The 26,031-nt window shown below is 37.4% G+C and overlaps 2 protein-coding genes across 5 annotated transcripts in view; both read left to right on the forward strand.

The window, feature by feature from the left end:
• Positions 1 to 24,841, forward strand: part of LOC119553383 (protein phosphatase 1 regulatory subunit 16A) — a 52,908-nt gene extending 28,067 nt beyond the window's left edge. For 3 of the 4 annotated variants that reach the window (XM_037863735.1, XM_037863736.1, XM_037863737.1), the window contains 7 exons: positions 16,439 to 17,102; positions 18,406 to 19,114; positions 20,555 to 20,680; positions 20,752 to 20,827; positions 21,494 to 21,614; positions 21,683 to 22,200; positions 23,363 to 24,841. In XM_037863735.1, coding sequence (XP_037719663.1) covers positions 16,957 to 17,102; positions 18,406 to 19,114; positions 20,555 to 20,680; positions 20,752 to 20,827; positions 21,494 to 21,614; positions 21,683 to 22,200; positions 23,363 to 23,937 — 2,271 coding nt within the window. In that variant the 5' untranslated portion in view covers positions 16,439 to 16,956 and the 3' untranslated portion in view covers positions 23,938 to 24,841. The remainder of the gene's footprint in view (positions 1 to 16,438; positions 17,103 to 18,405; positions 19,115 to 20,554; positions 20,681 to 20,751; positions 20,828 to 21,493; positions 21,615 to 21,682; positions 22,201 to 23,362) is intronic. The other variant, XM_037863738.1, reaches the window with a different exon arrangement.
• A 148-nt stretch (positions 24,842 to 24,989) lies between these two features.
• On the forward strand, positions 24,990 to 25,754 carry LOC119554071. The gene is made up of 3 exons (XM_037864815.1): positions 24,990 to 25,189; positions 25,247 to 25,392; positions 25,443 to 25,754. The coding sequence occupies exons 1-3, from the start codon at positions 25,045 to 25,047 to the stop codon at positions 25,584 to 25,586; spliced, it is 435 nt and encodes a 144-aa protein (XP_037720743.1). The 5' UTR covers positions 24,990 to 25,044; the 3' UTR covers positions 25,587 to 25,754.
• The last annotated feature ends 277 nt before the right edge of the window (positions 25,755 to 26,031 follow it).

The raw sequence follows: 26,031 nt of genomic DNA on the forward strand, positions 1-26,031 counted from the left end.
GTAAATCACTCTAGATTTTTGTGTTATCAATGAATTTTTAAAGAATCACCATGAGTAAAATCCGAAAATTCATAATTTCTACTTCTTTAAAAGCTCAAAGAATTATATTAGTGAAATTGTGTTGATTAAATTAGTTCAGTCGGGTTTAATATTGATGTTGTGCTATTATAACTCTCTAGAAAACACTATTTAAAGTAAATACGCATTTGTTTTGGATAATGCTTGATTATTTATTTCGTAGTATCAGTAATTTTTTAGGGACTGTCCTGCTTTGCTACAATCAAACACCTAAACACAAAACACTAAAAATACTTATCCGAACTAAAATATTTAATGTATTCTCTTTAGAATGCTTATTTTATTTTCTAAAATGTGTTCTATTCAATTTAAATGAAACCATCAATCTCTATAGTTGTTAAATCCGAATACTGGGTGTTTTTTGGTGTGAAGGTCCAGTTTCACATATGTTTCCTGATTTCATTCTTCTGGTTTTTTGTTGCTGCTTAACTGCTATAGTGCCGACATTTTATTGCTGCATCCTTGCAGTTTTTATAGACCCATCCGCACATCCTTCGGCCCACAATTCTCGAAACCACCTCCCCTCCCCCCCTGTCTGCCACGCCTACACAATGAACCCGCATGCATCTGTGTGTTTGTATGTGAGTTCATATTTATCGGCGTTGGGTGTGCCATGAGTTGGTTTTACGTGTGTGTTTGCGGTCGTTCACACACACTTCTGCAAATTCGTTATTTACAGTTATTTTAGTGCATTGTGCGGCCGTCGGAAGTGGAAATGAAGGAAGTACCAGGGATCGGATCACGAGCGTATTTTGAAATCCACCGGCACCGAGAATAAATATCCATTCGAAATGACATAAATTATGCTATATTTGTCGATTTAATTCCAATAAAAATAAATTCATAAATATATATTTTTTCAAACTGGTAGTTATTTATGGATTGTTTGCCATTTATTGTATTCCTACAAATAAGAAAATTAATGGGCTTAAAAAAGCTATTTAAAAACCACCATAATTTAAATTTATTTAATTCTGCGTCAAGCTATTAAAACCGTAATCATATAAATTTATGTTGTTGAATATAAACAAATAAAATTTAAAATGAAAATAATTCACACTATTAATAATACTTACATTTTTTTCTGTGTAACTATCGTAAACACCTTTACCTTTCGCACATCAGTCTTTTGCATACAGCCAAATGCTATGTGCAGGCCACATATCTTTCAAGGTAAATTTCTCATTTCAAAGGAAAGAAATATTTGGCAACAACAACGACAACAAGAAAATCTCAGCGAAAGCAGCCGAAGGAAATGTCAAACAAAAATAAGTAGGGGAAAATAAAGAAAAAGTCGTAGAAATGGAAATAGAAGTCGGCGAAGAGGCATTGGCAACCTTATTGGATAGCAAAAAATGGCAGAAAGAAGTCTCGCAAGAAACTCACACATGGTTGCCTGAACAGATTTTTCCCCTCCACTTTTTTTTTTGCCTTTTCCCACAGATCTGAGTCCATATGCTCATCCCTACGTTGATAACGAGGCGCCATGTGCTTCACAGCAATTTGGCTCGGTGGCGGGCTTTTTCACAACTTTTTTTGCGCAGTTTAACAGACAGGAAAAGGGAAATCGAAGGTAAAAACCAGACGAGCCCGAAATTTAAACTACTCTTAAAAAAGGGGAAACAGTCACCGATAAAAGATATCTTAATTTAATTTAAAAACAAAGCGATTAATTTTGAATATGGGTTGTTTGTTTATTGGTATTAACTTTACGTTTCCTTAAACAAAGACAAATATATTAAATATATATTTACTTTATTTTAATTTTCAAGTTCTTTCTAACTTTCGTTATAAAACAAAATTATTTTTTTGTTTAAAATTTAATAGGAAACTGAATACAATTCTTAAATAAAGATATATGGTCATATTTACTCATTTATATAGTATTTCTGCTCACTTTCCCCACAAAGTTAAGATACCTTCTTTAAGGGGACATCAAAAAGCTCGTTAAGCTAAATAGAAAGTAAGAAGATAATCGAATGGAATTTTTTACTGTATACGTTAAGCGTTCGTATAATATTACATTCGTTGCGTATTGAAAGTGCAGATAAACGAACAGACTGCTGATATGGAAGTTAGATAGTGATAGTGTTCTATAGTTAGATAAGGACTTGGTTATAGACAGCAATTTAAATGGGCAGTAAACTTGGATAAAGTGATTGATTGACCTTTTAGTGATACGTTTTATCAGCTAAATGCATTCCTACCACAAAGCTGGAAATAATCCAAACATTTTATATAATACCCGATTGCAATCAGCCCAAATATTGGCAGTTAAGTCTGTAAATGTGCGAACTCAATGCGTTCAACTCAATAATTCGTTCCAATTGCTGGCAATTTTCACCTCCCTTCATCCGCGACCAATTTGTTGCCGGCAATTATGATATTTAAGTCCCAAAAAATTCAATGAATGTGGCAAACCGAATGGTTTATATTTGTAAACAAATTAAATAGCAAATTGACGATTATTTTAATGAACTTTCGATTTTTAATGGCGCTAACCGCAAAGTTGGCCATTAAATGCAGACGATGTATTATTATTTTTATTAATTTCCTTCAGTTAGTAAAGAGTCTCGTACGACCTTGAAAGATTTTCCAAATATTTTTCATGCCATATTTTCCGCGTCATATTTTCCGTACCATAATTATATGCGGCTGATTGAGTGGGCAGAGAAAATTTCCGCTACAATTGACAGTTTTACGAAAGCGAAAAATAGCATACATATTTGCATAATTTATGTAGAGATGAAGGCTCGAATTTATTAAATTAAGACATTGACAGAATATGCATGAACGGTACATTAAAATCAAATTTATTAGATTTAATATAGTTGATTTCAATTACTTGTTCAACTAAATGTAATTCTGAAAAAGTATAAGTAGGTTTTGGAAATATTTGTAAGAAACCTCTTAAAACATATAAAGATCAAAGTAAAGTTTTTGCATTTATTTGTAAAAAGAAGCTCTAAAACTTGATGTTGATTTTTAATTTAATCCTCAAGAGACTTACCCCGGCTTAGTTTACCTTCGCTCCTCCTGTGATCCAGTAAACTCCTGTTTAAGCCTTCAATTGTTGCCATTGTCATGGTCTCATCGTCATCATCATGGGGCAAACAACAGTTTGAAATCATAACAGGAAGAAAGGCCGACCACAGGCAAGTTGACCAGGTGGATGGGTGGCCAACAACACCACCCACTGCCAGCCACCTGACCCACCCAATTAAGTCACCACCCACTTATTGCTACGTGCCTCCGTCTGGTGCGGCTCCTCTGAAGTCCGTCCGGCCAGTCTGGCCCGTAATAAGCCCATATAAGCTGCTCTTAAACCCTTTCAGTGGCCGGAGTCGCTTTTAATACAAATTTGCCATGGTGTGTGTACTCTCGAAAGCCAATTACGTGCCCCCAAACGAAGAGCGACCAGGCTGGAAATAGGAGCCGAACTGGCCATAACATTTATAAGATCACGTGCTCAATTATTAAGCCACTAAATAAGTAAATAGCGGACCTCCGACACGTGCCACCATCTACCGAAATCAGTCGTATACCCATACCCATCACAGTTATGGAAGGCCTCCACTCGGTCCGTGTAATAAACTTTCCCACACACAGGCGCACAAAGTATAAAAAAAGGAATTTCATTCATGGGCTCATTACTCATACGCAGCGTTGGTCGCTTCCTCCAATGACGGCAACGTTTTGTGGCTTCCGCCGTTTAATTAATCACAAGAAGGATAGCTAATAACGTGATGTAAGGAACAAAGGAAAAGATTATTAAGGGGTCCTTTTAATAGTTCATTTAAGCTTATGAGATCATAAAGAATGCAATGTAACTGCGATATATGGTCAGAAGGTTCTTCCATATTTGAGAAATGTATTTTCTTTGTAAAGTCGTCACTTTTAAATTAAACAACATACTTTAAGAAATATGTAGGTATATCTGTTTAATACTAAATTTGTGGGTTTTAGGTTTTTAATCGTATTATCACTTACACTTTGTGTTTTTAAACATCACCATTGTTCAGCGAAAGGTGCACTTTACCTGCTAAATTTTTTATGACCATAGTTTGCGTAAGAGAAATTCAATGGTATTATAATCCCAGGTGGCTTTGTGTGCAATTTTTTGCCATAATTTATTCCCCCCAAGGTGTTGCGACCTCGTTTATATTGGGGTGATAAAAATCGCGCAATTAGCCGGCGTTGATTTTCGCACACAGGACGCAGACATGCACAGAAACACACATATACCTCTATGGGAGTATGGGTATATAGAACTAGAACAGTGCCAAAGCGATCCTATGTAGGTCTAATTTACGAGCAGGGTGCAAAAATAATTTACTTTCCGAACGCAAGGGGGGTGACAATGGTTTTTTTTTGATGGGGGGAACGGGGATTGGGAGCGTTTAAACGAAGGTGCAAATTAAATCAACATGCATATCCGTTTGACACCGTTTCGCAAAAGCCGCCAACTCACCCTTCGCATTTTAGAGCCCCCTTTTTAAAGGGAATAGTATATCAGGACTCGGGGAGTTTTGTATCGGAAAGTGTGGGGGTTTGACTAGCGGGGCTCAAAAAAATGGCGTACACATTGCAAATGACCGAAAAGAGAAAAATTGGGTGAGAGTGAGTGGAACGGTAACAGCAAATGGGGGAAATGGAAAATGGGAAAAGTTTTGGTCATGTGTTGTGACTGTGTGCACGTCTATGCTAACCTTGTTTAAAATCTGGGACGCATAGATATATAGGAGGTGGCATGCGAAGGCATCGAAAGTGGCAGCCGCAATAAAGGCGAAGGAGGATAACAACTTTTTGGCTGCCATACAGTTGGAAAATATTCCCAAAATTGATAAATATTGAGTTCTGTTTTTCCTTAAAAATTCATCCTATTTGTAGCCAATTCCGATTACGTGTCCTACATTCAATTTTTAATATACCCAACTTATATTGGAATTGCTAAATTAACCAAACAAGATAAATGTAAAACATAACTTATAGATATTAAATCATTTACCTTTATTATCATTTGAAATATTGGGTGTTTGAGCACTTATAAAATATGTCTTCTTTTTTAACGTTTGATATTAAAAATCAATGTTTATATAATTATAAATAGTACAATTACCTATTTATAAATTTATTATGTTTTCCACTGTGTACTTGCCTCAAGGAATATGTACACTGCACTCAAAGGGATTTCGTAACTTTCTGCTTGTGGTTTTCAGGAACAACAAGCAAACTGCATTAAGGCTTCCACATGAAACAGAAAAATATAAAAAATATGCAGGCATAAGGGTAACCAAAAAGGGCTATAAGGAGCGGTGGTTTTATGTTTACTTACTATAAACTCTCTGTTACGATACAAGTGCAAACAATAAATGATGGCTTACTAGGGGCTTTGAAGTCTGGATCTGACCATATTAATTATTAATGTTAAATTAATGTTAACGCTAAAAACTTTTTAATAAAAAGTAATCTAAAAAGTAATCCTAACAATATTTAAAATTATTCCAAAATATGATCCTAACTGTAAATCGTTCACAACCTATGCATTTATAATAGTACAAAAATAACTATTTAAAACACTGTTTTCTAAAAAGGTTTTATATTTCTTCTCATTTTAGGTAAGACGAATACATAAGAACCTATGGGAATTATGAAAAAATAACGGTAACGTAAAGGCAAGCGAATTTTAAAATCATATCAGGAGCTTAGATTTTTTTTAAAAATTTAAATTTATGTTGGTAATTCTGCCATTTAAGAGAAAAGACAAAAATAAAAAAATTAGTTAATGGCAAATATAAAAGTCATTATTATTATTATCATATCTTACTAAAAACGTATACACCCACCCATCGTTTTTAAATTCCTTTGACTTCATTCCCACTTTTCCCATTTCCATCTTTTCAATTTCGCCACGAAAATTAAATAACCGACTTATAATGCTAATAGCCAACACCAGGACTGTAAAAAGCCAAAAGAGTTGGCTAACAAGAATTTTGTTTGCGCATATGCTAAAATCATTAAGTGAAAAAGGGGAAGTCGTGACGTGCGGGGGCGAGGTGATGGTGACGAGGAGAGCGCTTGACACTCGCTTAAATAAAAGATTTTTTAATTAAAAATATTTCACCTGCAAAGTAGAAAAAAAGAGCCAAACGGAAAATAAAGCGAAAAGCGTCGACACAATTTTCCTCTTTGCGCTCGCATAAATAAATGCAACCACGCACAAAAACAACGACACCAACAACAATATCAACAAAGACCACCAACAACACTACCAAATATTTATACACAGAAAATTTAAACTGAACATTTTCGCTAATATTGATAGGATTAAGGGTAAAGGTATTTAAATACCTTGACTTATAAAACATTAGAAGAGAGAAAAAGGAACTTCCACCGGTAATTACCTTAAACCGCGAATTCTTTAGAGCAAGAGGTACCATTAAATTGGTTTTTATGATTTCATTTTGATGATATAATAGAATTTTAGTGTCCTTCAATATGTTGATTTTTTTCGATCAATATTTTCATTATAAATAGAAAATGAAATTCAACCGGTAACTACCATAAAATGGTTAGAATAACAGGTACTATTAAATTGGTCTTATGATTTAGTTTTTATGATATAATAGAATTCTAGTGTCCTTCAATATGTTGTATTTTTTCGATCAACATTTTCATTATAAATAAAAAATTAACTTCAACCGGTAACTACCATAAAACGCGAATTCTTTAGAATTTATTTAATAATTTAATATATGATAGAATTCTAGTGTCCTGATATTTTCACGGCTATCAAGAAAAACCCTTAAGAATTGTTTTGTAGTTATGTATTTGTCTTAAAAAAATTTAAAAATTAAAGTATTTCCAAATGAAATAACATAGAATATGCATATTTATTATATATTTATTATATCGTTGTATCGAGTTCAAAGCCCAGTGACACTTCATTTTGTTGTCTGTACAACGACACCAACAACACTTAAAACAGCGGCAGGAACAACACGGCCACGCAAAGAGCAATTTAACAACAAAGACACGTGCCAAATGGGCAGAGGGGCGGCAGAGTAAGGAAAAGTGGGGGCTGGAAAAGTGGGCGGGACACTGGCAGTGGGTCAGCGAAATGAAAATAAGCCGCGGGCGTAAATATAAATAAATGAACGGGCCAGCCGACAAGCGGTAAAAGGGAGAGCGAGGCCTCCGGCTGCAGGAGGAAGGGAGCCAGCATCTGAGCGCTAAATGACGGGGGGCGAAAGGTAATAATTAAACCGATACGCAAACAATTGAACTGTAGGTGGCGCTTTAAGGTCATCAAGACCGCAATGACAGCTACGATAAACAAAAAAAAGGTCAGAGGGGGAAGAAAAGGTCGTGCGGCAGGTGGTCAAAATGGGTTTTAAAAAACAAGCTTGAATGTTAATCAGTGAAAAAGTCAAGTTCCTCGACTTGAAAATAATCTATATTGGTCTGTTGCTGGAAAATTCCAATCTTTAACAATTCAACATCTTTTTGAGCTGCAATTACGGTTTTTAAATCAGATATTTTTCAAGTTAGAATAATATATACTTACTTATTAATTATATACTTCGTAGTTCTATTGATTCGAAGTATTGGTAAAAAGCTAGATTATAAAACGACTTTTCAACTTATTAAAAAAAGTACGTAGTTCAATATATAATAAGCAATTATTAGATCTTACCTCTATTATTGTTATTTACAAACTAAAAACTGGCGTGACAATAATAAGATAAACCCGCAAGCTTTCATGAACTGCGTTTATAGATTTTGCACTGACTAAATGGTTTTATTATTAGTTTTGAACAATGCCACATATTATTCAACTTCCACAAGTACCGGGTATTAATAAGAAAAAAACACATCGTTTCGCTGGTGAAGAAAAATTACAGAAATAATGGCGGGCGAAGCTTAAATAAAAATGAAATGAACGAGATGAGATGAGGGGAGACGTGGGGGATTCAGGGTCCAAAAAGAGGAAGTGGGGTTCTGATCCCAGGGACATGCCACGTCATGCTGACAGTGGGCGGTTTCGTTGGGGTTCCTCTGCTATATATACATGTGTCATCAGTAAACTTGATTGAGTGGAGAGTGGAGAGGGGCGGGCTGACGGGGGGCGTGGTGTGGGCGGAGGGCAGCGAGGGTCTTAACACTACGACGTGCTAAATTTTGAGAGATGACCAAGGCTTCTGTTAAATTGTGCACGCCAGTTGGCCAGTTGACTGCTTTACAAAATGTTGCACTGGAAAAAATTTACGAAATCACAATAAACATTTGAATTGCCGCTAAAAAATAGGGTCAAATGGGAAATATTTAAATTTTTTATATTTGAATTTTTGCAGTAGAGCATTTTTATACGAGTTTTGAACATTTTTTATCTCTTAAACAGAGTGAGCTTTTTCTTATCGAAGTAAAATGACGAAATACTCGCTCCTGCAACATACAAAAGTTTTAAATTTCTTAACGAAAAATGATTATAATCATATACAATTGACTTTTGATCCTGAAGCATTTGATTTCTCAAAATCTTGGTAGGTTTAAAAGAAACCTTCTGATAGGTTTCTCTCTTTTGATCGTACGATCAAAAACTATTTTCTTATAATAATAGTCTTTGCACACTCTCGCAGTGCGACTCGTCACGTTTCGTACTGAAAAGCTTAACAAAAATTGACCATTTGAATTTATATGATTTGTGTCAACAATAGAATTAGTTAAAAACTAAGACATATTGGAGCTAAAGTTTTTTTTTTTTTTTTTTAGAATTTTCCTATTGAACATTTATTTTGACGATTCAAAATTTAGAATTTAGAAAATGTAGAGCTAAACATTTTTAAGAAATCGACAGTTAAAATGAATCTGTAATGAAGTCATTTTAATGATAAGTTGTTTTTCTCTCAGTCTATGACGCGGAGGATGCGAACCAGAAATTGGGGTTGGATAGTGAGGACGAAATGAACACATCACTGCCGGACCAAATGGGATATACAGTCTCCATGATAATCAGTTGTGGACAGTTTTCCTCCGAACGAGTATGTGTTACTGGGTATGTGTAACTGGGAAATTGGAAGTCGGAGTGATGCAATTGAAAAGTTCAGCCGTTGAGGGAAGTTGCTCCGGCAGTTTTCAGTTGTTAATATTTACTCACAGCTTATGCATATTCTGCTGGAAATTATGCTGTGCGTATAGGAAGTTACATTCGGAAAAGCATTTTCCACACACATTTGGGCAATGTGGGGTACAGACTTAAATACGATTAGGATTTTTGAAGTTGGTAAATTCTGCATGGAAAAACAATGGGAAATGGATACATTTTGTTTTGTTCTATGTTCTATTGCTAAGAATATTTCTTTATATTCATTCTTTCAATAATAATTCAAATGTATTCAGTTTAAGCTAAGACTCTTTTTTGCAAAAACATAACAATCATTCAAATTTAAACAACTTAAAAATGTTTAAACACGGAATCCCAAAGCGACTTAACTAATTTAATAAACCTTTTTCATATTTGTTAGCTGCGCAACAGGGAAAAATAAGCAGCACAACCTTTGTTTAAATTAACATTTATGAGCAAAGTTTAAATTAATAAACCAAAAAGTTTTAATGATATAAAAGCATTTGAGTTTAGCCGTGTGCTTGTTGGACACCAGAAGCTTATGGAGAATATATTTCACTATTTCTTGTATAAGTAGTAATGTGCCTAAAGGCACATTGTCGGAATGGGGTTAGAACTAAGTTGAAATTCCACAGAATTTTGCCTAACTCCACAAATCCACTGAGAGCTCTTTCTGTGACAATGTTTTGTGGCCGAATTCTGCCAGTGGCAACACAGCAACTTTGGCAAACATTTCGTTGCCAAGGAATCCCATTCCCCTAGAGCAATCCATTTCAACTCGTTGAGATCTCATGTGAAGCCCCTCATTATTTTGTGGGTTTTTTGCTCGTAAGCATTATTTCTCTGTCGCTTATGGTAAGCTGCTCAGCTCTGGGTCGGTTAGACCCCAGAGTGACATGGCCCTGTCCATTTGGCCCAGTCACTGGTCCTCGAGGACCTGTGCTAGAGAGTAGGAGCCCTAAAAAAAAAAACCAGTCCCTCAAACACAAACGGAACGAAACGAACTTTAACTGGCGCAAAATACACCTGTGACCCCGTTTGGCAGACGCAGCAGGCACTGCTGCAGACAAATCAGCACTGAAATTTAATTTGCATGAGCCACGTCCTCTGCCACTCCTGGCCAAAATGGGCGTCCGACCGGCCGGGCAGAGTCAACAAAGCGGAAACAACAAAGTTGGCAACCCAATTCGCATTTTCCCAGTCTCGGCGGAGGCTCAGCCCCGAACTCCCTGCCCCCTGCACGTATGGCTATACGATTCCGATCCCATCTCAACCCAACTCGACCTGACTCGAGACTTGGCTCACGTGCAATCGCTTTATTTGATTTTCATTTTTGGGGCCAAACACAATGGCAACAGAAGCAACATGCCACTGCCACTGCCAACAGCAAAAGCGGCAACATTTTAAGGAAACATATCACGAACTCTGCCAATACCCTTTTCATTAACGTATTATTTTAAATATTTAGATATTATGGTTATAAATTGTATTGTATGGGAAATATCCCTATATTTTTCGGCTTGTAGCTGCATACAAATTGGCTTAACATAATGTAAGGACTTCCATCATAAATTTTTCTTTACTTGCAGTTTTCCAGACAAATTAACTATTTGGTTTTGTTGTTTGTTTATATCTCAAATCAAAACATTTTAGTTCACCATATCTTATTATTGGGTTAACCCAACTTAATGCAGGTTTTGCTATTTCTGTTTTCGGTAGACCGCATTTATCAAATGTATTTGAGGTGACCCAAACTAAATTTAGACATGATTGGTTGATTTATCCATGAAAACGTTTCTGCTTATTGGATTATTGTGAGGTTGCTTAGGTGATTTAGGGTTGCTATCCTAAGACTACGTATATTTATGACCATCATCTTAAGTGTCACAAAGCTTTTGTATTTTCAAGTTAAAAGGGAAGTAAGTCCTAACGGTACACAAAACTTATAAACTTTAATGAGACTTTGTCTTTTTCTATGTTTAGATTGGTCATATTAAAAGCTAGGAGTTAAGGGTCATGTATTGTATTATATTCTTTTATCTTTGAATAATTATTATTACATATATTCATTCATCTCTGTCATTATAAGGAAAACTTTTTATACCGTGGATATATTTTGGAATTTTTATTAATATATATGCTGTTTTTAAAAGAACTAAATAAAAAATAATTGTCTTTGTCGTTAGGACCTAAATCGTTTGAGAAAGTTAAGGTAATTGAGTTCTTTTGAGATTTTAGAGGTTCGTGAGTCGCTCTTAAAAAAAAGTTCCATAAGTGCTGGTAATATATTTCAAGTAACAATTTGAACGCACATTTCTTTCCCAAAATTGTAAATCCCCTGCGAAGGGCACGAAACAGACGCAATAACTATGATTTTCATTACCTTGCCGTGTTTGGCTTGCGAGTCTGTGTGTTTATTGTGGCACACTTTTTGGCCGAAACATCGGGCCAGGCCGAGTCGAACTCAGTCAGGGCTCAGTCGTCGTTGGCAGACATTGCAATGGCCTCGCAAGGAAGCACTTGGGCACCAGTTAAGGCAAACATCCTGCCTCCCCCTCCCCCTGATCCGCACTCCCAACCCCCCGGAACCACCACCCCTTTTTGGCCAGCCCAACGACCCCCTCTTGGCGGGTGCTAATGCACTTGCACTCAGTGCAAGCACATAATTCGCTGCCCTCGAGCACACATGCGAGAGCAGCCGACACTCGAGAGCCGCCACAAGTACAGTACGACCCAGCCCACCCACTCCAGAAACCACCCACTCTGCCCCCCCTTCCCCCCAGCCCCCCTCGACCGCACCCCCTTCGCCCGCTTACAGTGGCCGCTAATTAAGCGGAACTCCAACGCTTCGATGACCGTAAACTATACGAGAAAATAATGAGCAACGCGTGGGGCGGAATATTTTTTTAATTGAAAAATTTGTATTGATGAGGAAAAAAGATGAAAATAATTATGTGAAAGTGAGAAGCAGGTAACATAAATCCGTGCAACACGGGTTTAATTAAATCTCGTAAAATACCATGAAATTATTAGATAGTTCCTAACCGACTGTGGTTGAATAAAATATTTAGTTTACTGGTAAGTAAAAATGTTTGGGACGCTAATTGCCAAAAGCTGGAGCTTTTATCGGCTACATAAATTCTTGATTAAAAATATATGGCTTTGTTTTTGATTCTGTTAAGCAGATGTGTTGCAGTCGCATGTCATGAATTTCTTTAGTACATTTTTTACCGAAATAACTAAAAAATTTATTGTTTCACAGCATACAATAAGATAAAAAAATAATAAATAGTTAAAAAAAAAACTAAAAAAAATAATCATTTTTTATTGCTTTTATACGATTTCTTTAAAAAAAACATATTACATTAATGCTTAAAAATATATATTTTTTTTCTTAATAACTGAAGAAATTTAAAAATAACATTAACGGTTTAGAATATGCATTATTTTGAAGTAGCACCCATATTAAAATTTACTTCCTCATAAATCTATAAAACTTGAAAATATAGTGGTGACACAAAAAACAGTAGGGATTTTAAATCCTTTTTAAATGCCATTCTTAAGTGTCTAAAAGTATGCAATGAAAAAAGAATATTCCTCATTCTGAATGAATTTATGGTACATCTGATATTAAAACAATTTTTGCATGCTTTTAGACACCTAATACAACCCGCTAAAGTGATTTCAAACCCCTAGTGATTTGTTTGGCACACATGATAAAAGGTTTCTTCACTTAGCGAGTTACCACTGTAGCAATCTAGCAAAGGCATGTGCAGCATGGCACCGATGCTGCTGGTGTTGCAGGCACTCATTAGAAGGAAGGGACTGGGATTCCTTGGCCGCTGGCCGTCGGCAGATTTCGTCGCCAGCTAGATCCCCTGACCTATCCGAAGGATAATGCCTGCGAGGTGTTTTTTTCTACCCTGCCTTTTGTTGTTGTTGTCTCATGTTGCACATTGCGCCTGTCGAGTGCCATTCATTTGCTAACCGCCCCACTCGCCGCCCTTTCATCTTCCCCTTGAGGTCATCGTGGCTTTCGTCACTCGCCTTGATGTTTGGGGGCTCTTGGCTACGGAAAAAAGACAAATTAAATTGCCCTAAGTATATTTGAGTTTGGTTTTTGTGCCGAGCTTTCTTTATCTTATCGGTTAATGTCCGCCTTTAAGTCGTAAATTATCTGCGGTGCTGCTTGGAAAACTAATATCGTAACGTGTATTCTAAAAACATTTGACTATAGGTATTTGAAATGTAAACTAAATTTAATGTCATGTATTTTGATTTTCTAGTTTAATAAATTAAATACACATTTTCTAGTGTTAAGATATGTATTAAGTAAAATATAAATGATAATTTTCTTATACTTTGGGACTAAGAATTTATTTATTTCAAATTTTTAAAGGTTGAAAGAATTGTAATGTTAATTCTATTCAAAGTTTAAATTAAATTGTATGTCAATGATTTTATTTTGATATTTTAAAAACCGAATATAAATTGAAATTTATAGCATACAAAAAAATGAAATACACATTAACAGTGGTACTATATAAACTAAAATTTGATTTATTATTTTTTTTTACTTTGGAACTATGTATTTATTTATAAGAACTTTTTAACAGAATAATTTTATATAATTGCCTTTGGTTGCCAATTAACTAAGCTAAATACACACTTAACAGTGTAACGTTTTAAGGCATACTTAAATTTAATTTAATTTCATTTAAATTATCTTTGAGTTAAACTCCAGTGTTGTTTTACACGTTAGTTTAACATTTTGTTAATTGGTTTTTGGGCTTGAATCTTCTTAGCAGTTCCAAATTGTGAATTTGTTGTGATTTTCACTGGGTTTTTGTGCTGAACTTTCCTTATCTTTATCTTACAACGTTTGCCTTTAAGTCATAAATTATTTGTGATTTTGCCATTATATAGTTGCATAAATATTGAGCTTAAAACGAGGCGTGCGAAATTAATAACACGAAGTTTCGAGCACGCACAGATAAAGTGCGAGAGGGAGAAAGGGGAGAGTTAGAGGGGGACAGAGAGCGTTTGGGCTTGACTGACCGCAGAGATAACACGCATACGCCATGGTGTGCGGCAAGGCCGAAAGGGGGATCCCCATTGTTATTCCAGCAGTGCGTGCAGTTGTTGCTTTTGCAGCTCCTGTTATCGACACATTTTTGGGGCACACTCACACATTGACACAGTCACGTCGCATGGAAATTCCTTTTGTATTGCATCTGGCAAAACTCATAAATGAACATTTCCTTAATGGCTGCAATTTCCCATCTATCCACTTCAAGGATGTTCATGTGCCGTAACAGGATGCCGAAAAGTGTGTTACCAGCCATAATCGATATTCGATTTAAATTGTTCATTTAATGACTATTACTGCTGCAATGTGGAAGAGGAAAATTCCCATCCATACTCCTTTCGCGCTTGCCATATTTCAAGGCAAACAATAACTACCATTTTCAATTTATGATAATGAACTTTATTTTCGCAGCAAATAGGAATTGATACAGATTGCTGAGATACTCAAATAAAAGAGCCAGATGAAGTGTTTTCCCGTTTTTCAAGGGAAAATGTTACACGTTAAACGAGGATGATTGATTGTTAGTTTAACAAATGCTTCAGTTTATTGTTCTGTGAAATTGAGCTTGAGAATGTTCATACGGAAGGACGCCGAATTAATTTTATTGGGCTTGTTTAATGGCTCAATGTTGTGCAGGAAAACAGGTTCATAATTGATGAATGGAATTAATTAAAGGCCTTGATTTATAATGAATGCTGATGTTTGCTTTCTTGTAAAAGCCTTGAGTGAACCAACAGCGGCTTAAATTATTGGATTTAACTTGTGGCTTATGTTTATTTAAGCAATGTTTATTCAATAAATATAAAAATCTTTTAGGTAAAATTGATTGAATAGTTAAATGGTCACAGCCCATAGAATTGTCAATTTGACCAAAATTATAGTTACTCTCCCAACATAAAAAAAAACACAACTTACCTTTTGAATGTAGTCACTATTTTCAATAGTTGGTACCTTTTTTTTTTGAGTTACCTAACTGTCCGTATTAGTCAATTTTAACCATACTTTTTCTTTGTGTGTAGTTAATTTAAGAAACAATTTTATACAGGATAAAAGATATGACTTTTCCACTTTTCTTACAGTAAGTGTTATTTTATACATCCCTCAACGTAATCCTGCAGCCGTTATCCCAACCTTCACCTAAATGTTTTTGCTCTGAGAGCATAGTAAATTAGCGACTTAATGTCTTCGTGCTTTTTACAGAGCCAACTCAGCAAGGTCTTTTAAAGGCTTGGTGTTTTTTCAGAATTTTTGTTGCAAGGCCACTTAGTAATTCTCTTTGTTGACCGTCCCAGGATAAGACACATTCGCAGGATCAAGCTGGCTGCACATGAGATTGGGCTTGTGGCTTGAAGCTTGAAGCGAATAAAGTAAACTTAGCTCGATGATGGCTCCTTGGCATGCAATTTCCACGAAGTAGTGGCTAATACTTATTCAAGGCATTGGCCGTGCTATCGATGACAGGTCGATGGGAGAGCGGAGAGTGGGGGCCTCAGAGGGTTAAGGCAACGGATCCAAGGACACATGCGTCATCAGCATTATCCTTACACTTCAACGCACCCAAAAAAGAAACCGTTACGAGGGAAAATTTCCTTGGGCACATCAAAGTTGAAATACTCTTGGGAAACAACAAAGTTTTGATTAAACATCCAATTCCAATTTAAATGACCAATTAAATAGTCAGTGGTTTTTTGAAATGTCCTCAGGGAAAATGAAACAATTTAAATGCTGGAAAACTCTTTTAATAGACCAACATCCAAAAGATACAAATTTAAATGTTGATTTTAATTGAACAAAAAGTAAAATATGTTTAATATCTATTCCCAATACTATTTTGTATTTTATAACATTAATTGGTTCAAGGAAATAAATAAATTATGCAAATATTTTAAACAATCTTTTATGAGTAGAGTAAAGAAAGCATGTTGAAGTTATACAAAAATTCGGAAGGGAATAATAGTTGGCGCTTCTTGAACTTTGTATCCATTAACTCAATTGCCATGGCCCCACTCCTTTAGGATTCATTTATCATGCTGGAATTTATCAGGCAGCTAGATTTTGAGCAGCAGGGCAAAACTATGAAGCTTTACAATTTTATGGAATATTATATGTATTTTTATTTGGTTTTTTCTCTGATTTTTCCCTTGCAGAGTTTCCAACGAAAAGTTGCTGAGGAGCGAGCTTTGGCAAATATCAACAGCTGGGGAAAGCAAATCATAAGTAAACACAAAGGACAGGACCGGCAAAACCGCACAGGACGAAGGATAAACGTGGTAGTTGCCATGAGAGCAGCCTCGGGTGTTGACCAGGAGTGAAAGGATCTGGGGGAAGAGGTCCAAAGGAGCAGCAACAGCTGCAACATCAACCCAAGCAGCTGCAACATCCACGAGCAACGAGCAACGAGCAACCAGCAACAACGAGGGCAACAATAAGAACCGCCAGAGACAACACCCGCAATCAAATCAAATTCAAAGATGCAAATTACAATTTGCATACAAATGCATGCGGACCAGACAGCCAACACAACAACAATCAGCACAAACTGCAGCACAAATAACAAAAGCCTCGCAAATTGTTGTCAAATGCTGTAAAATTGTACAGAATTATTCTAAAGCACACTTGCAAACATATCACTCAGCGGGTGCAGGGTTCAAATCCACCAGTCAACATGATCAAGGGCATTCTGATTCAGCGCAAGAGCCAGGAGGATGCCAGCTACACCAAGCAGCTCAAGATGGAGCACGCCGATCTGGTGGCCGAGATGCAGACCGTGGAGAGCCTGCCCACCCACGAGAGGCTCCAACTGGCCAGACTGTGAGTTCATAGTATTAAATTATTATAGTATTCCAGTTGGGTCAAATTTGAGCTTAGAAATTGTACTCCAATAACATCTCCCTGGCTGTCAGGGTCAACTTTTAAACATTGGGGAAGTCTCTACTATATTTTTTAAAACGTTTGTACTCTGTGGCGGTCCATAAAGTAAAATCTTATTCTTACTGATTCACATGGTAGATTAAAGTGTTCAACAAATAACAAAACAAAGATTTGGGCCTTGCGTTACGGTCACAAAGTTCCCTTTAAAATTACGCATACGACACGTATTCCAGATGTAGCCAAATCGATTTCCCCTGCCTTTATCAACTCTATGATATCGGTCAGTACGAGTAAAATATGTTCAAAAATTCCAAGATATCTATGGTTGAAAAATTTAAGTCCGAATTTTAAATATGGGTTTTTTTAGTTCTGACGAGAACACCTATATTATAATAATATATTTGACCAAACTCAACAGTGCGTATGACTGATAAACTTTAAGATAGGCGCACACTTTATATCGCGTTTTTAAAAAGATTATTGGGAACGCCCTGTTTAACACTGACAAATAAATGGTATATGTAAATTTTAATTTAATAATAACAACATAATAATATAATAATATATAATAATAATATAAATTTCAAAGTTTAAAATCTTCAAATTAACTTTCAAATTATTTTAATATTTTCAAATTCAAAATAAAAGAAGTGTAATCATCAGTTAACTGCCCATAATTTTATTTTTGATTAAACATGATTCAATAATGCATTCATTTAATGATTGTTTAAACGTTTATTGTTGTTTATTGCGCAATAAACTACCCCACTTGAATAATTATAAAATGTACATATATATCATAACATTGATACGCATTTGACAGATTCTGGTAAGCGATAATTAAAGTCACAAGAAAAGCAAACAAAAATATTCACTGATTTTGCTTTTTATCGGTCCCTGAATCATCTGTTTTGTTTCCGGACAGGCAACACTTTTTGACAGCTATGGATAACATCTTAATATATTAGAAGGCAACGAGAACAATTTAATATATAAAAGTGTAGTACTCTTAAATTTTAATTTATTCTGTGCTTAAAACTATGCCGATAATTACCATAACGAAACTTGTTCAACTCAGACTACGCATTTAAGTTTAATGCTGCAACAAAATTGGGGATAAGCTTAATGGAAACTTTAGCCCAAGTGAAAGGCCCTACTATCTCGAAACCCCTTTTCGATTCAGAGCTATCGAATTTCCGCAACTAATCCCCAATCTCTTGCCAAATCCCTTCTCGTTAATTAGACGTCGTGCCCAGCAGCTGAAGCTGTCCAGGCAGAAGGACAAGGAGTGGGCCAAGTTGCAGCGGGCGAAGGGCAACACGGCGAGCGGGGGCGGCGGAACCGGAAGCGGATCCCTGGGCAGTGCGCTGATGAACGGCAATGGAGATACCACGCACCACTTCCGGCACGCCAATGGATCCGGCACGCTGAGCGGCAGACGGCACATATCCTTCGAGAACAGCGTGGTGCTCCTGGAGGCAGCCTCGCGCAACGATATGCCCGAGGTGGCGGCCCTCCTGCAGCACGGAATCACGCCGGATGCAGCCAACGAGGACGGACTGACGGCGATGCATCAGGCGTGCATCGACAACAATGTGGAGATGCTGCAGCTGCTGCTGGAGTACGGGGCGAATGTGGATGCCCAGGACAGTGATAAGTGGACGCCCCTGCATGCGGCCGCCACCTGCGGCCACCTCGAGCTCGTCCGCATCCTCATCCGGCACGGCGCCAATCTGCTGGCGGTCAACACCGACGGCAACATGCCCTACGACCTGTGCGACGACGAGAACACCTTGGACTTCATCGAGGGCGAGATGGCGCAGCGGGGCGTTACCCAGGAGCTGATCGATGAGACGCGCTCCTCCACGGAGCGGATCATGCTCAGGGACCTAATGGAGCTGGTCCGCACCGGGGGCGATCTGGAGGAGCCCGACTACCAGTGCGCCACACCCGTAAGTAACTCGTCTTTCTATCTTTATATGTTTTTTAAACCGAAAAAAGTAGCTAGAAATAGTGGAAAAATGGAATTATTAAGCCAAAATATAAAAATTAACAATTAACGGGTATAAAAATCAAGTATATATCATAATATGTTTACCATTTTATGGCTATGCAGCTGGCAAGGGTGGCTAAAAATAGTGGATTAATGGAATAAAAAAATTATTTTAAAAAATAAATCTAAAACAAGGAAGAACGCTATAGTCGAGTACCTCGACTATCAGATACCCGTTACTCAGCTAAAGGGACCAAAGGAAAGTGGAGATATGCAAGCAGCAAATGCGCCACCTACCGGCGGTAGACAGATTTAAGCGTTGTGGGCGTTAGAGTGGGCGTGGCAAAGTTTTTTTTAAATCAATCGATAGGTATTGACGAGACCAATACATTTCAGTTAAAATTTTTTATCTAGCACGAAAAATGTGGGCGCCACAGGCTTGGGCGGTTTGTGGGCGTTAGAGTGGGCGTGGCATATTCGCGTGACAAACTTGCGCTGCGCTCAAGCCTACGGAATCTAAATCTGAAATCCCATTTCTCTATCTTTGATATTTTCCGAGATATCCGCGATCATATTTACGATTTTTTGAAGTTTGTGGGCGGTTTGTGGGCGTTAAAGCAGGCGTGGCAAACTTTTTTTGGGGTCAATCGATAGGTATTGATGAGAACAATGCATTTCAGTTAAAATTTTTGTTCTAGCATCAAAACTGTAGGAGCCACAGTTTTGGGCGGTTTGTGGGCGTTAGAGTGGGCGTGGCACTTTTCTGAAACAAACTTGCGCTGCGCAGGAATCTCAGGAATCTGCATGCCTAATCTCAGTATTGTTGCTCTTATAGTTTCCGAGATCTCAGCGTTCATACGGACAGACGGACAGACGGACAGACGGACAGACGGACAGACGGACATGGCTAGATCGACTCGGCTAGTGATCCTGATCAAGAATATATATACTTTATGGGGTCGGAAACGCTTCCTTCTGCCTGTTACATACTTTCCGACGAATCTAGTATACCCTTTTACTCTACGAGTAACGGGTATAATTAATGTACATTTAATCCAACTTTTTACCTCTATGGTTTTAAAAATTAATATATTTGCTTAAAATATGGGATCAATGGAAACAATACCTTTTAAGGATAAATCTAAAATTAAAAATTAATGTATTAATGCTAGTGCAATAATGGCCTTAAATTTAATACTCGTCTAATATAAGATATCAGACATCTTCTACATCTTGAAAAACTGACTTAATCTTTCTAAAAAATTAATGTTTTGTTTGTTATACATATGTTCTACAATACTTTAGCTAAACCTAAATGGTTTTGAATATATTTTTTATTAAAATGCATCACTACTGATTTTTCCCTGTGTGTAACTTTTAATTTATCTCAATTGTCCAGCTGCACATAGCTGCCGCCAATGGATATGTTCGTGTCGTCGAGTTTTTGTTGGAACAGCATGTCAACGTGGATGCCATGGACAAGGATCTGTGGACTCCGGTTCACGCCGCCGCCTGCTGGGGTCATGTAAGTGAAGCCGTTGAAACAAATAAACTGTGAACAATGGAATAATAATTTAAAATATTCCCCTTTGGCAGCTCGAGGTGCTGGAGATGCTGGCGCAGTGTGGAGCTGATTTAAATGTTCGCAACAAGGACGATGAGACGCCCTCAGGTGAGACTGGGGATATGCGAAACGGATATCCTTGCAGAGCGAAGTAACCATGAATATGAAATTGAGCCATAAATTGTTGTTAATGTTAACATGGAAAGCGTGTAAATCTTTGCAATGGAATCTTTGAATGGCAGACATGAATCTAGACTATTTGTAGTGGGTTTAACTGGCTCAGGTGTGCAAAAAACGAGAAGGGGATTTAAAAAAGAGTTGTAGCTCTCAATATGTTAAGTTAATATTGGTAAAATTATTCAAGATCTTTCTATGCTTAATTAAAATGAAATTTAAAATGTGAAAATTATAACAATCGATAAAAACTAAACTAACTAAACTAACTATTAAAAATAAATAACTATAACTATTTATATTCTCAAGTTGATTAGTATATTTTTTTAAAAATACATTAAAATATTTTAAAATGTTCCATTAAAAGTATTTAGGTTTTTTTATTCCCATTTCCATTAACTCGAATAAGATTCAAAAAATAGTGTTAAATTTGTTAGACGACCTTTGCAAATACATATGGATATGAAATGCCTACAAAATATATTACTAAGCAGGGGTATCGACATGAAAACGTTTGCCATACAACATGGTGAAGCTAATTAATAATAATAATGTAATAATGTTAATAATTTCTAATCCATTACCTTTATCGCCCCTTAGATATCTGTGAAGATCCCGAGATCAGGGAGCGCATCGAGCAGCTAAAGACAGAGCAGGAGGTCAAACGACTGGCCGAGGCGCAGCGACGACGCGTTCGCCGCTCGCAGAGCAACAATACCAGGTATATATTGCTTAGAGCCCATTAAAAGAACATTAACCAACTTTTTGCGGAAATCCCTCAATCCACAGAGCCCAATCTGTGCGACGTACTAGTTTGCGGGACAAAACGCTGACAACCAAAAAGGATGCCGTCGAGGAGACGCGTCTGCGGCTGCAGGCCCAGGAGGCGACGGACTCGGAGACCCCCTCCTCGGGCGGCGATCCCCTGACCAATGGCTATGGTTACGGGAACAACAACGGCGAAACAAAGCGACCCTCGACGGGCAGTTCGAATGGCCAGCCACTGCCGCACTCCAAGTCCGCCGATGCGCTGGACAATGCCACGATGGCATCCTCGGCCGCATTGTCGGCCACCACCACCAACACACATTCCTACCCATCGCGTCGTCCACCGGATGGCCGGGAAAACGACGAGCTGCTCCGCCTGAAAGCCGCCGGCGGAGCTGGGGAAGTGCAGCGGGCCACCTCGGCGGCGGCCGTGATCCTCAGCGAGAAGGGAACGGCGGCCAGTGCCGAGGCCGTTCAGATCCAGTCGTCCAAGGAGGCCGCCAACGGCAAGATCAACGTGCAGGTCACCGTCCTTGTGGGTGAGTCAACAGCGCCACGCCGGCCACGTGCCGGGCTCGCTTCCGCTTCCTCCCGTCCACCCAAGCCACCCACTCACTCATGCCTCCCATCCACCCACCCATCGAGCCACCCAATTCGGCTCCCAAGGAGAGTCCTGCTTAAGCGCCATTCTGTCCCCGTGTCAATGTCAATGTTTAATGTTTATTTAACGACTCTACTAAAATGGAAATGAAAATACTTCCAACAAGCAAACACAGCTAACAGCATGACTAGAATATCGAATGGGGTATGCACTGTAGGCAAGGGGCTATGGGGATTGTAAAACAGTTAGAAAAAGAGGTATTACATTAGTTAGTTGTGTTAATTTACAATTTAGAAACCCGTTATATTATTATACTCTTAGGGTCTTTATCTTGTCTGCATGTTAAACTTAAAGTACGTTTTAGCCCTAACACTAATTTAACCTGCGGATGAAATACTAAAAAAGTTGACCACTTTAGGTAAATAATATTAAAATAAATTATTAACATAACGGAGTATATTATTATGACACTTAAGTTTTTTTTATTTAGTCCTTAGCTTAAAATTGTTTGCTTTTAAATTGGCATATAGCATAGCATTTAACCAACGTGGTTATTTTCTATTTTATTTATTTTTTGCTTTTTTTTTAAATCTAATAATGAATTATTTTTTACAAAATGTTCTAAAATGGTACATTTTGTACCTATTTGGTCGTTTGATTTTAACAAGGACTGCGACACTTAAATAATGAATACCTACAAATGAAGGAGACTTTTCTTGAAAGTTAATAAAGGTTTAGCCTAGTTTCTTGGAATTATTTAGCTTTTATAATTAGCTTACTTGAATGACGAAATGCATGGCGGAAACCAAAGATCCGATGCTGGCATGTAACATCCATCCCACATAACCAATCCCACCCAACTGGTCAAGGGGTATTTACAAACTTAACTCTCAGGAAAAAAAGAGAAGAAAAGTAAAATAACATTTGCTTGTTTCTGTTTCATTCTTTTTTTGTTCTTGTTGTCGTGCCTCGTTTCGCCCGTTCTGTGTCGTCTGCCTGCCCGCATCATCATCAACAATAAAAACAACAACTACACCACCACCGCACCACCCAAACAAATACACCCAACCACCGCCTTGCCAAAAAACACCAACATCCAGACACCAACAGCACGCACCACCATCAGCAACATCAACAGCAGCAGCAGCAGCAGCAGCAACTCCACCAGCAGCAACATGTACTGCTGTTGCAGCAACACCAGCAACACCAGCAGCAGCAACAGCTACAGCAGCAGCAGCAGCAGCATGTTGCCTTGGATGGCTTTAGTGCCACATTGGCCAACCTGAAGAAGCAACGCTCGCTTTCACGCACCGCCAATGTCCTCAATAATTTCGAATTGTCATCCCAAACAACTAGCAATGCCCATACAATTGCAGCTGCAACTGCCACTGCCACTGCAACAACAACTAATGGTTCTGTTTTAGGAGCCGGCGGCAGCAGCAGCAGCAGCAGCAACAACAACAACAACCTTAGCACCAGCAACAACAACAACAACGGATCAGCCCCGATCTCGACGCAACCCACCATGGGTCACCTGGGTGGTCCTGGCAGCCTACTATCCGACTTCGAGGGATCCTCGCCGGCGGGCAGTTCCCTGAACAAGTTCAGCGGAATCACCGGGGATGTGGTCACCGACAGCACCAGTTCCAGTCGCAGGTGCTGCTTGCTGATGTAGAAGCTAAATGAACTTACTAACTAACTAACTACTAGAATCACAGGGTATTAAACCAACCAGATTTGTCAGAGGTAAAGAGGTAAAATGGCAAGCAAAAAGTGTCTTTTTTTAGATTAGCCGAATTCAGTGAGTGAATCCTTGAATGTTAAAAACACAAATGCATGTTGGTTTAAGCAGGGGTCTCAGTTCTGTGAGCTCCCCCCCCAAAAACGGCTCAAAGTCGTTGCATTTTCCTAGCAGACACTACACTACACTACACACACAACCAATTATACGATACAAATTTATACAAATATACAAACATATGTATACATTTTAAAGAACATAAAAGAGTAATATTAAATAAATGTGAGCAGTTTACCTTAGTTGATATGTAAAAGCGAAATCAAAAACCATATAAAAACATCAAAAATATTTATTTAGCGTTGCTAAGAACTTAACTTAATAGATTTGCTTGGAGTGCATTCAGATTATCTGTGGTTCAGTGTGTGAGTGTTGTGGAACCGAAACAGGCAAAGTATTATGCAACAAGTATGAAATATTTAACTAAATATACGATAGCGAAATTGTAGTTAAAACGTGACGGATTAGAAAAGCAAAGCAATGAAACGAAATGCAAAGCACTCAAGCAATTCCCCCATATAAGTGTCTAAATGTTTGAATTGAAAAGATGTTATTGCTAGACGACAAAAGGAAAAATGTGAGTTGAGTTTTGTTGAGAGATACAAGAAAATTTGTATTATTTATGTAGCCTCTATGTTTGTATATACACGATTCCAAAAGATTAAGATGATAAAATGCAAAAATACAACGCGCAATTAGCAAATGAGACTTTTTTCGATTTAAATGTCAAGGCATTAGCTGAACGTTTTGTAAAATAAACAAATGAAATATGAAAAAATTATGCACAAATTGTTTTATTTATTTGAATTGGCGCCAAGGGAAAAGCGACATCTGACGGAATATTTTGCGACCCATTAGTTTTTGAACACAAGTTGGCAGCTCTTATAGATTGGCAATAGTTGGCAGCTTTTGAAAATCAGCTGTTTTAATTTTTCCAACTTTTGTTTACGTTTTTATTGGACTTAATTTTAAACTTTTAAATAAATGGAGTCGCTCGCCAAATATCGTTATAGCCTGGTGGCTGGGTCTTTTGCCGCTGGGGGAAGCTTTTTTGGAAAACTCCCCAGCCACCTCAGCGCACAGAAGTTACTGAATACTTCAGAAAGTATTTCAGGCTCTTCGTATTTGGGTAGGTTTGTAATTTTATAAAGCAAATCGTCCATTTGTATCCCCATTTTATAAATAGAAATTGCTTTACTGCGTGTCCTTCCATTGGTCCTTATGATAATCTGCAATGTTAGCAACTTGCGTTGCTTTTTGAAAGCTCTACAAATGACTGATCAAACGTTAACTTGCGTTGTTTTAACTGCGGCCTCCAATTATGTCTTATCGGTGGGTTTCCTGAAATATTTTCAGAGTTATGACTAACATTCTTCACATAGTTTATTTTAGGAGCACTGGTCTATCAGGAACCGCTTACAGCCCTATCTGGCATTGGTATAACACTAATTCTGGCCGGTCTTTGGTTCCTTTGTGATGGAGGAGCGGTTGAAACCTTGAAAATGGAAGCCGATAAGGAGAAATAGTTGAAAAAAACATATTTTTATAATGTCTGTAAAATACACTAAAGACTTCATATGGTTTTATATACCATGTATATCTTTAAAAATAAATTAGTTTCATTAATCTGTATCAGGACTAAATTAAAAGTTAAGAAAAACAGATCGTTATCAAATTGCAATCAACTTAATTAAACCCATAAGTATTATTAAGTTTTAAACAATAAATATTTTAATATATTATTGAATGACAAAAAAAACTGTTCTTATAGGATTCCCCTTTAAATGGTTTTCGTTTCCATTTTTAAATATCCCAAGTTGGTAATACAATACAATACAAGGATTGATTTATATACTTTTGTTTAATGTATGTACTATTTTGCAAATACATAGTTTCATTTCATTTATAATGCACTGTTAGTGTGCACACTTCTTCTTCATCCACGCAATATTAATTACAACTATTATTTTC

Source organism: Drosophila subpulchrella, chromosome 3L, assembly GCF_014743375.2.
Source record: "Drosophila subpulchrella strain 33 F10 #4 breed RU33 chromosome 3L, RU_Dsub_v1.1 Primary Assembly, whole genome shotgun sequence".
Classification (NCBI taxonomy): domain Eukaryota; kingdom Metazoa; phylum Arthropoda; class Insecta; order Diptera; family Drosophilidae; genus Drosophila; species Drosophila subpulchrella.

Coding starts and splice junctions, on each gene's coding strand:
- LOC119554071 (XM_037864815.1), top strand. CDS start 25,045: ATGGAGTCGCTCGCCAAATATCGTTATAGCCTGGTGGCTGGGTCTTTT. Junction 25,190..25,246: donor TTCAGGCTCTTCGTATTTGG/GTAGGTTTGTAA, acceptor TTTTATAAATAG/AAATTGCTTTACTGCGTGTC. Junction 25,393..25,442: donor CCTCCAATTATGTCTTATCG/GTGGGTTTCCTG, acceptor TTCTTCACATAG/TTTATTTTAGGAGCACTGGT.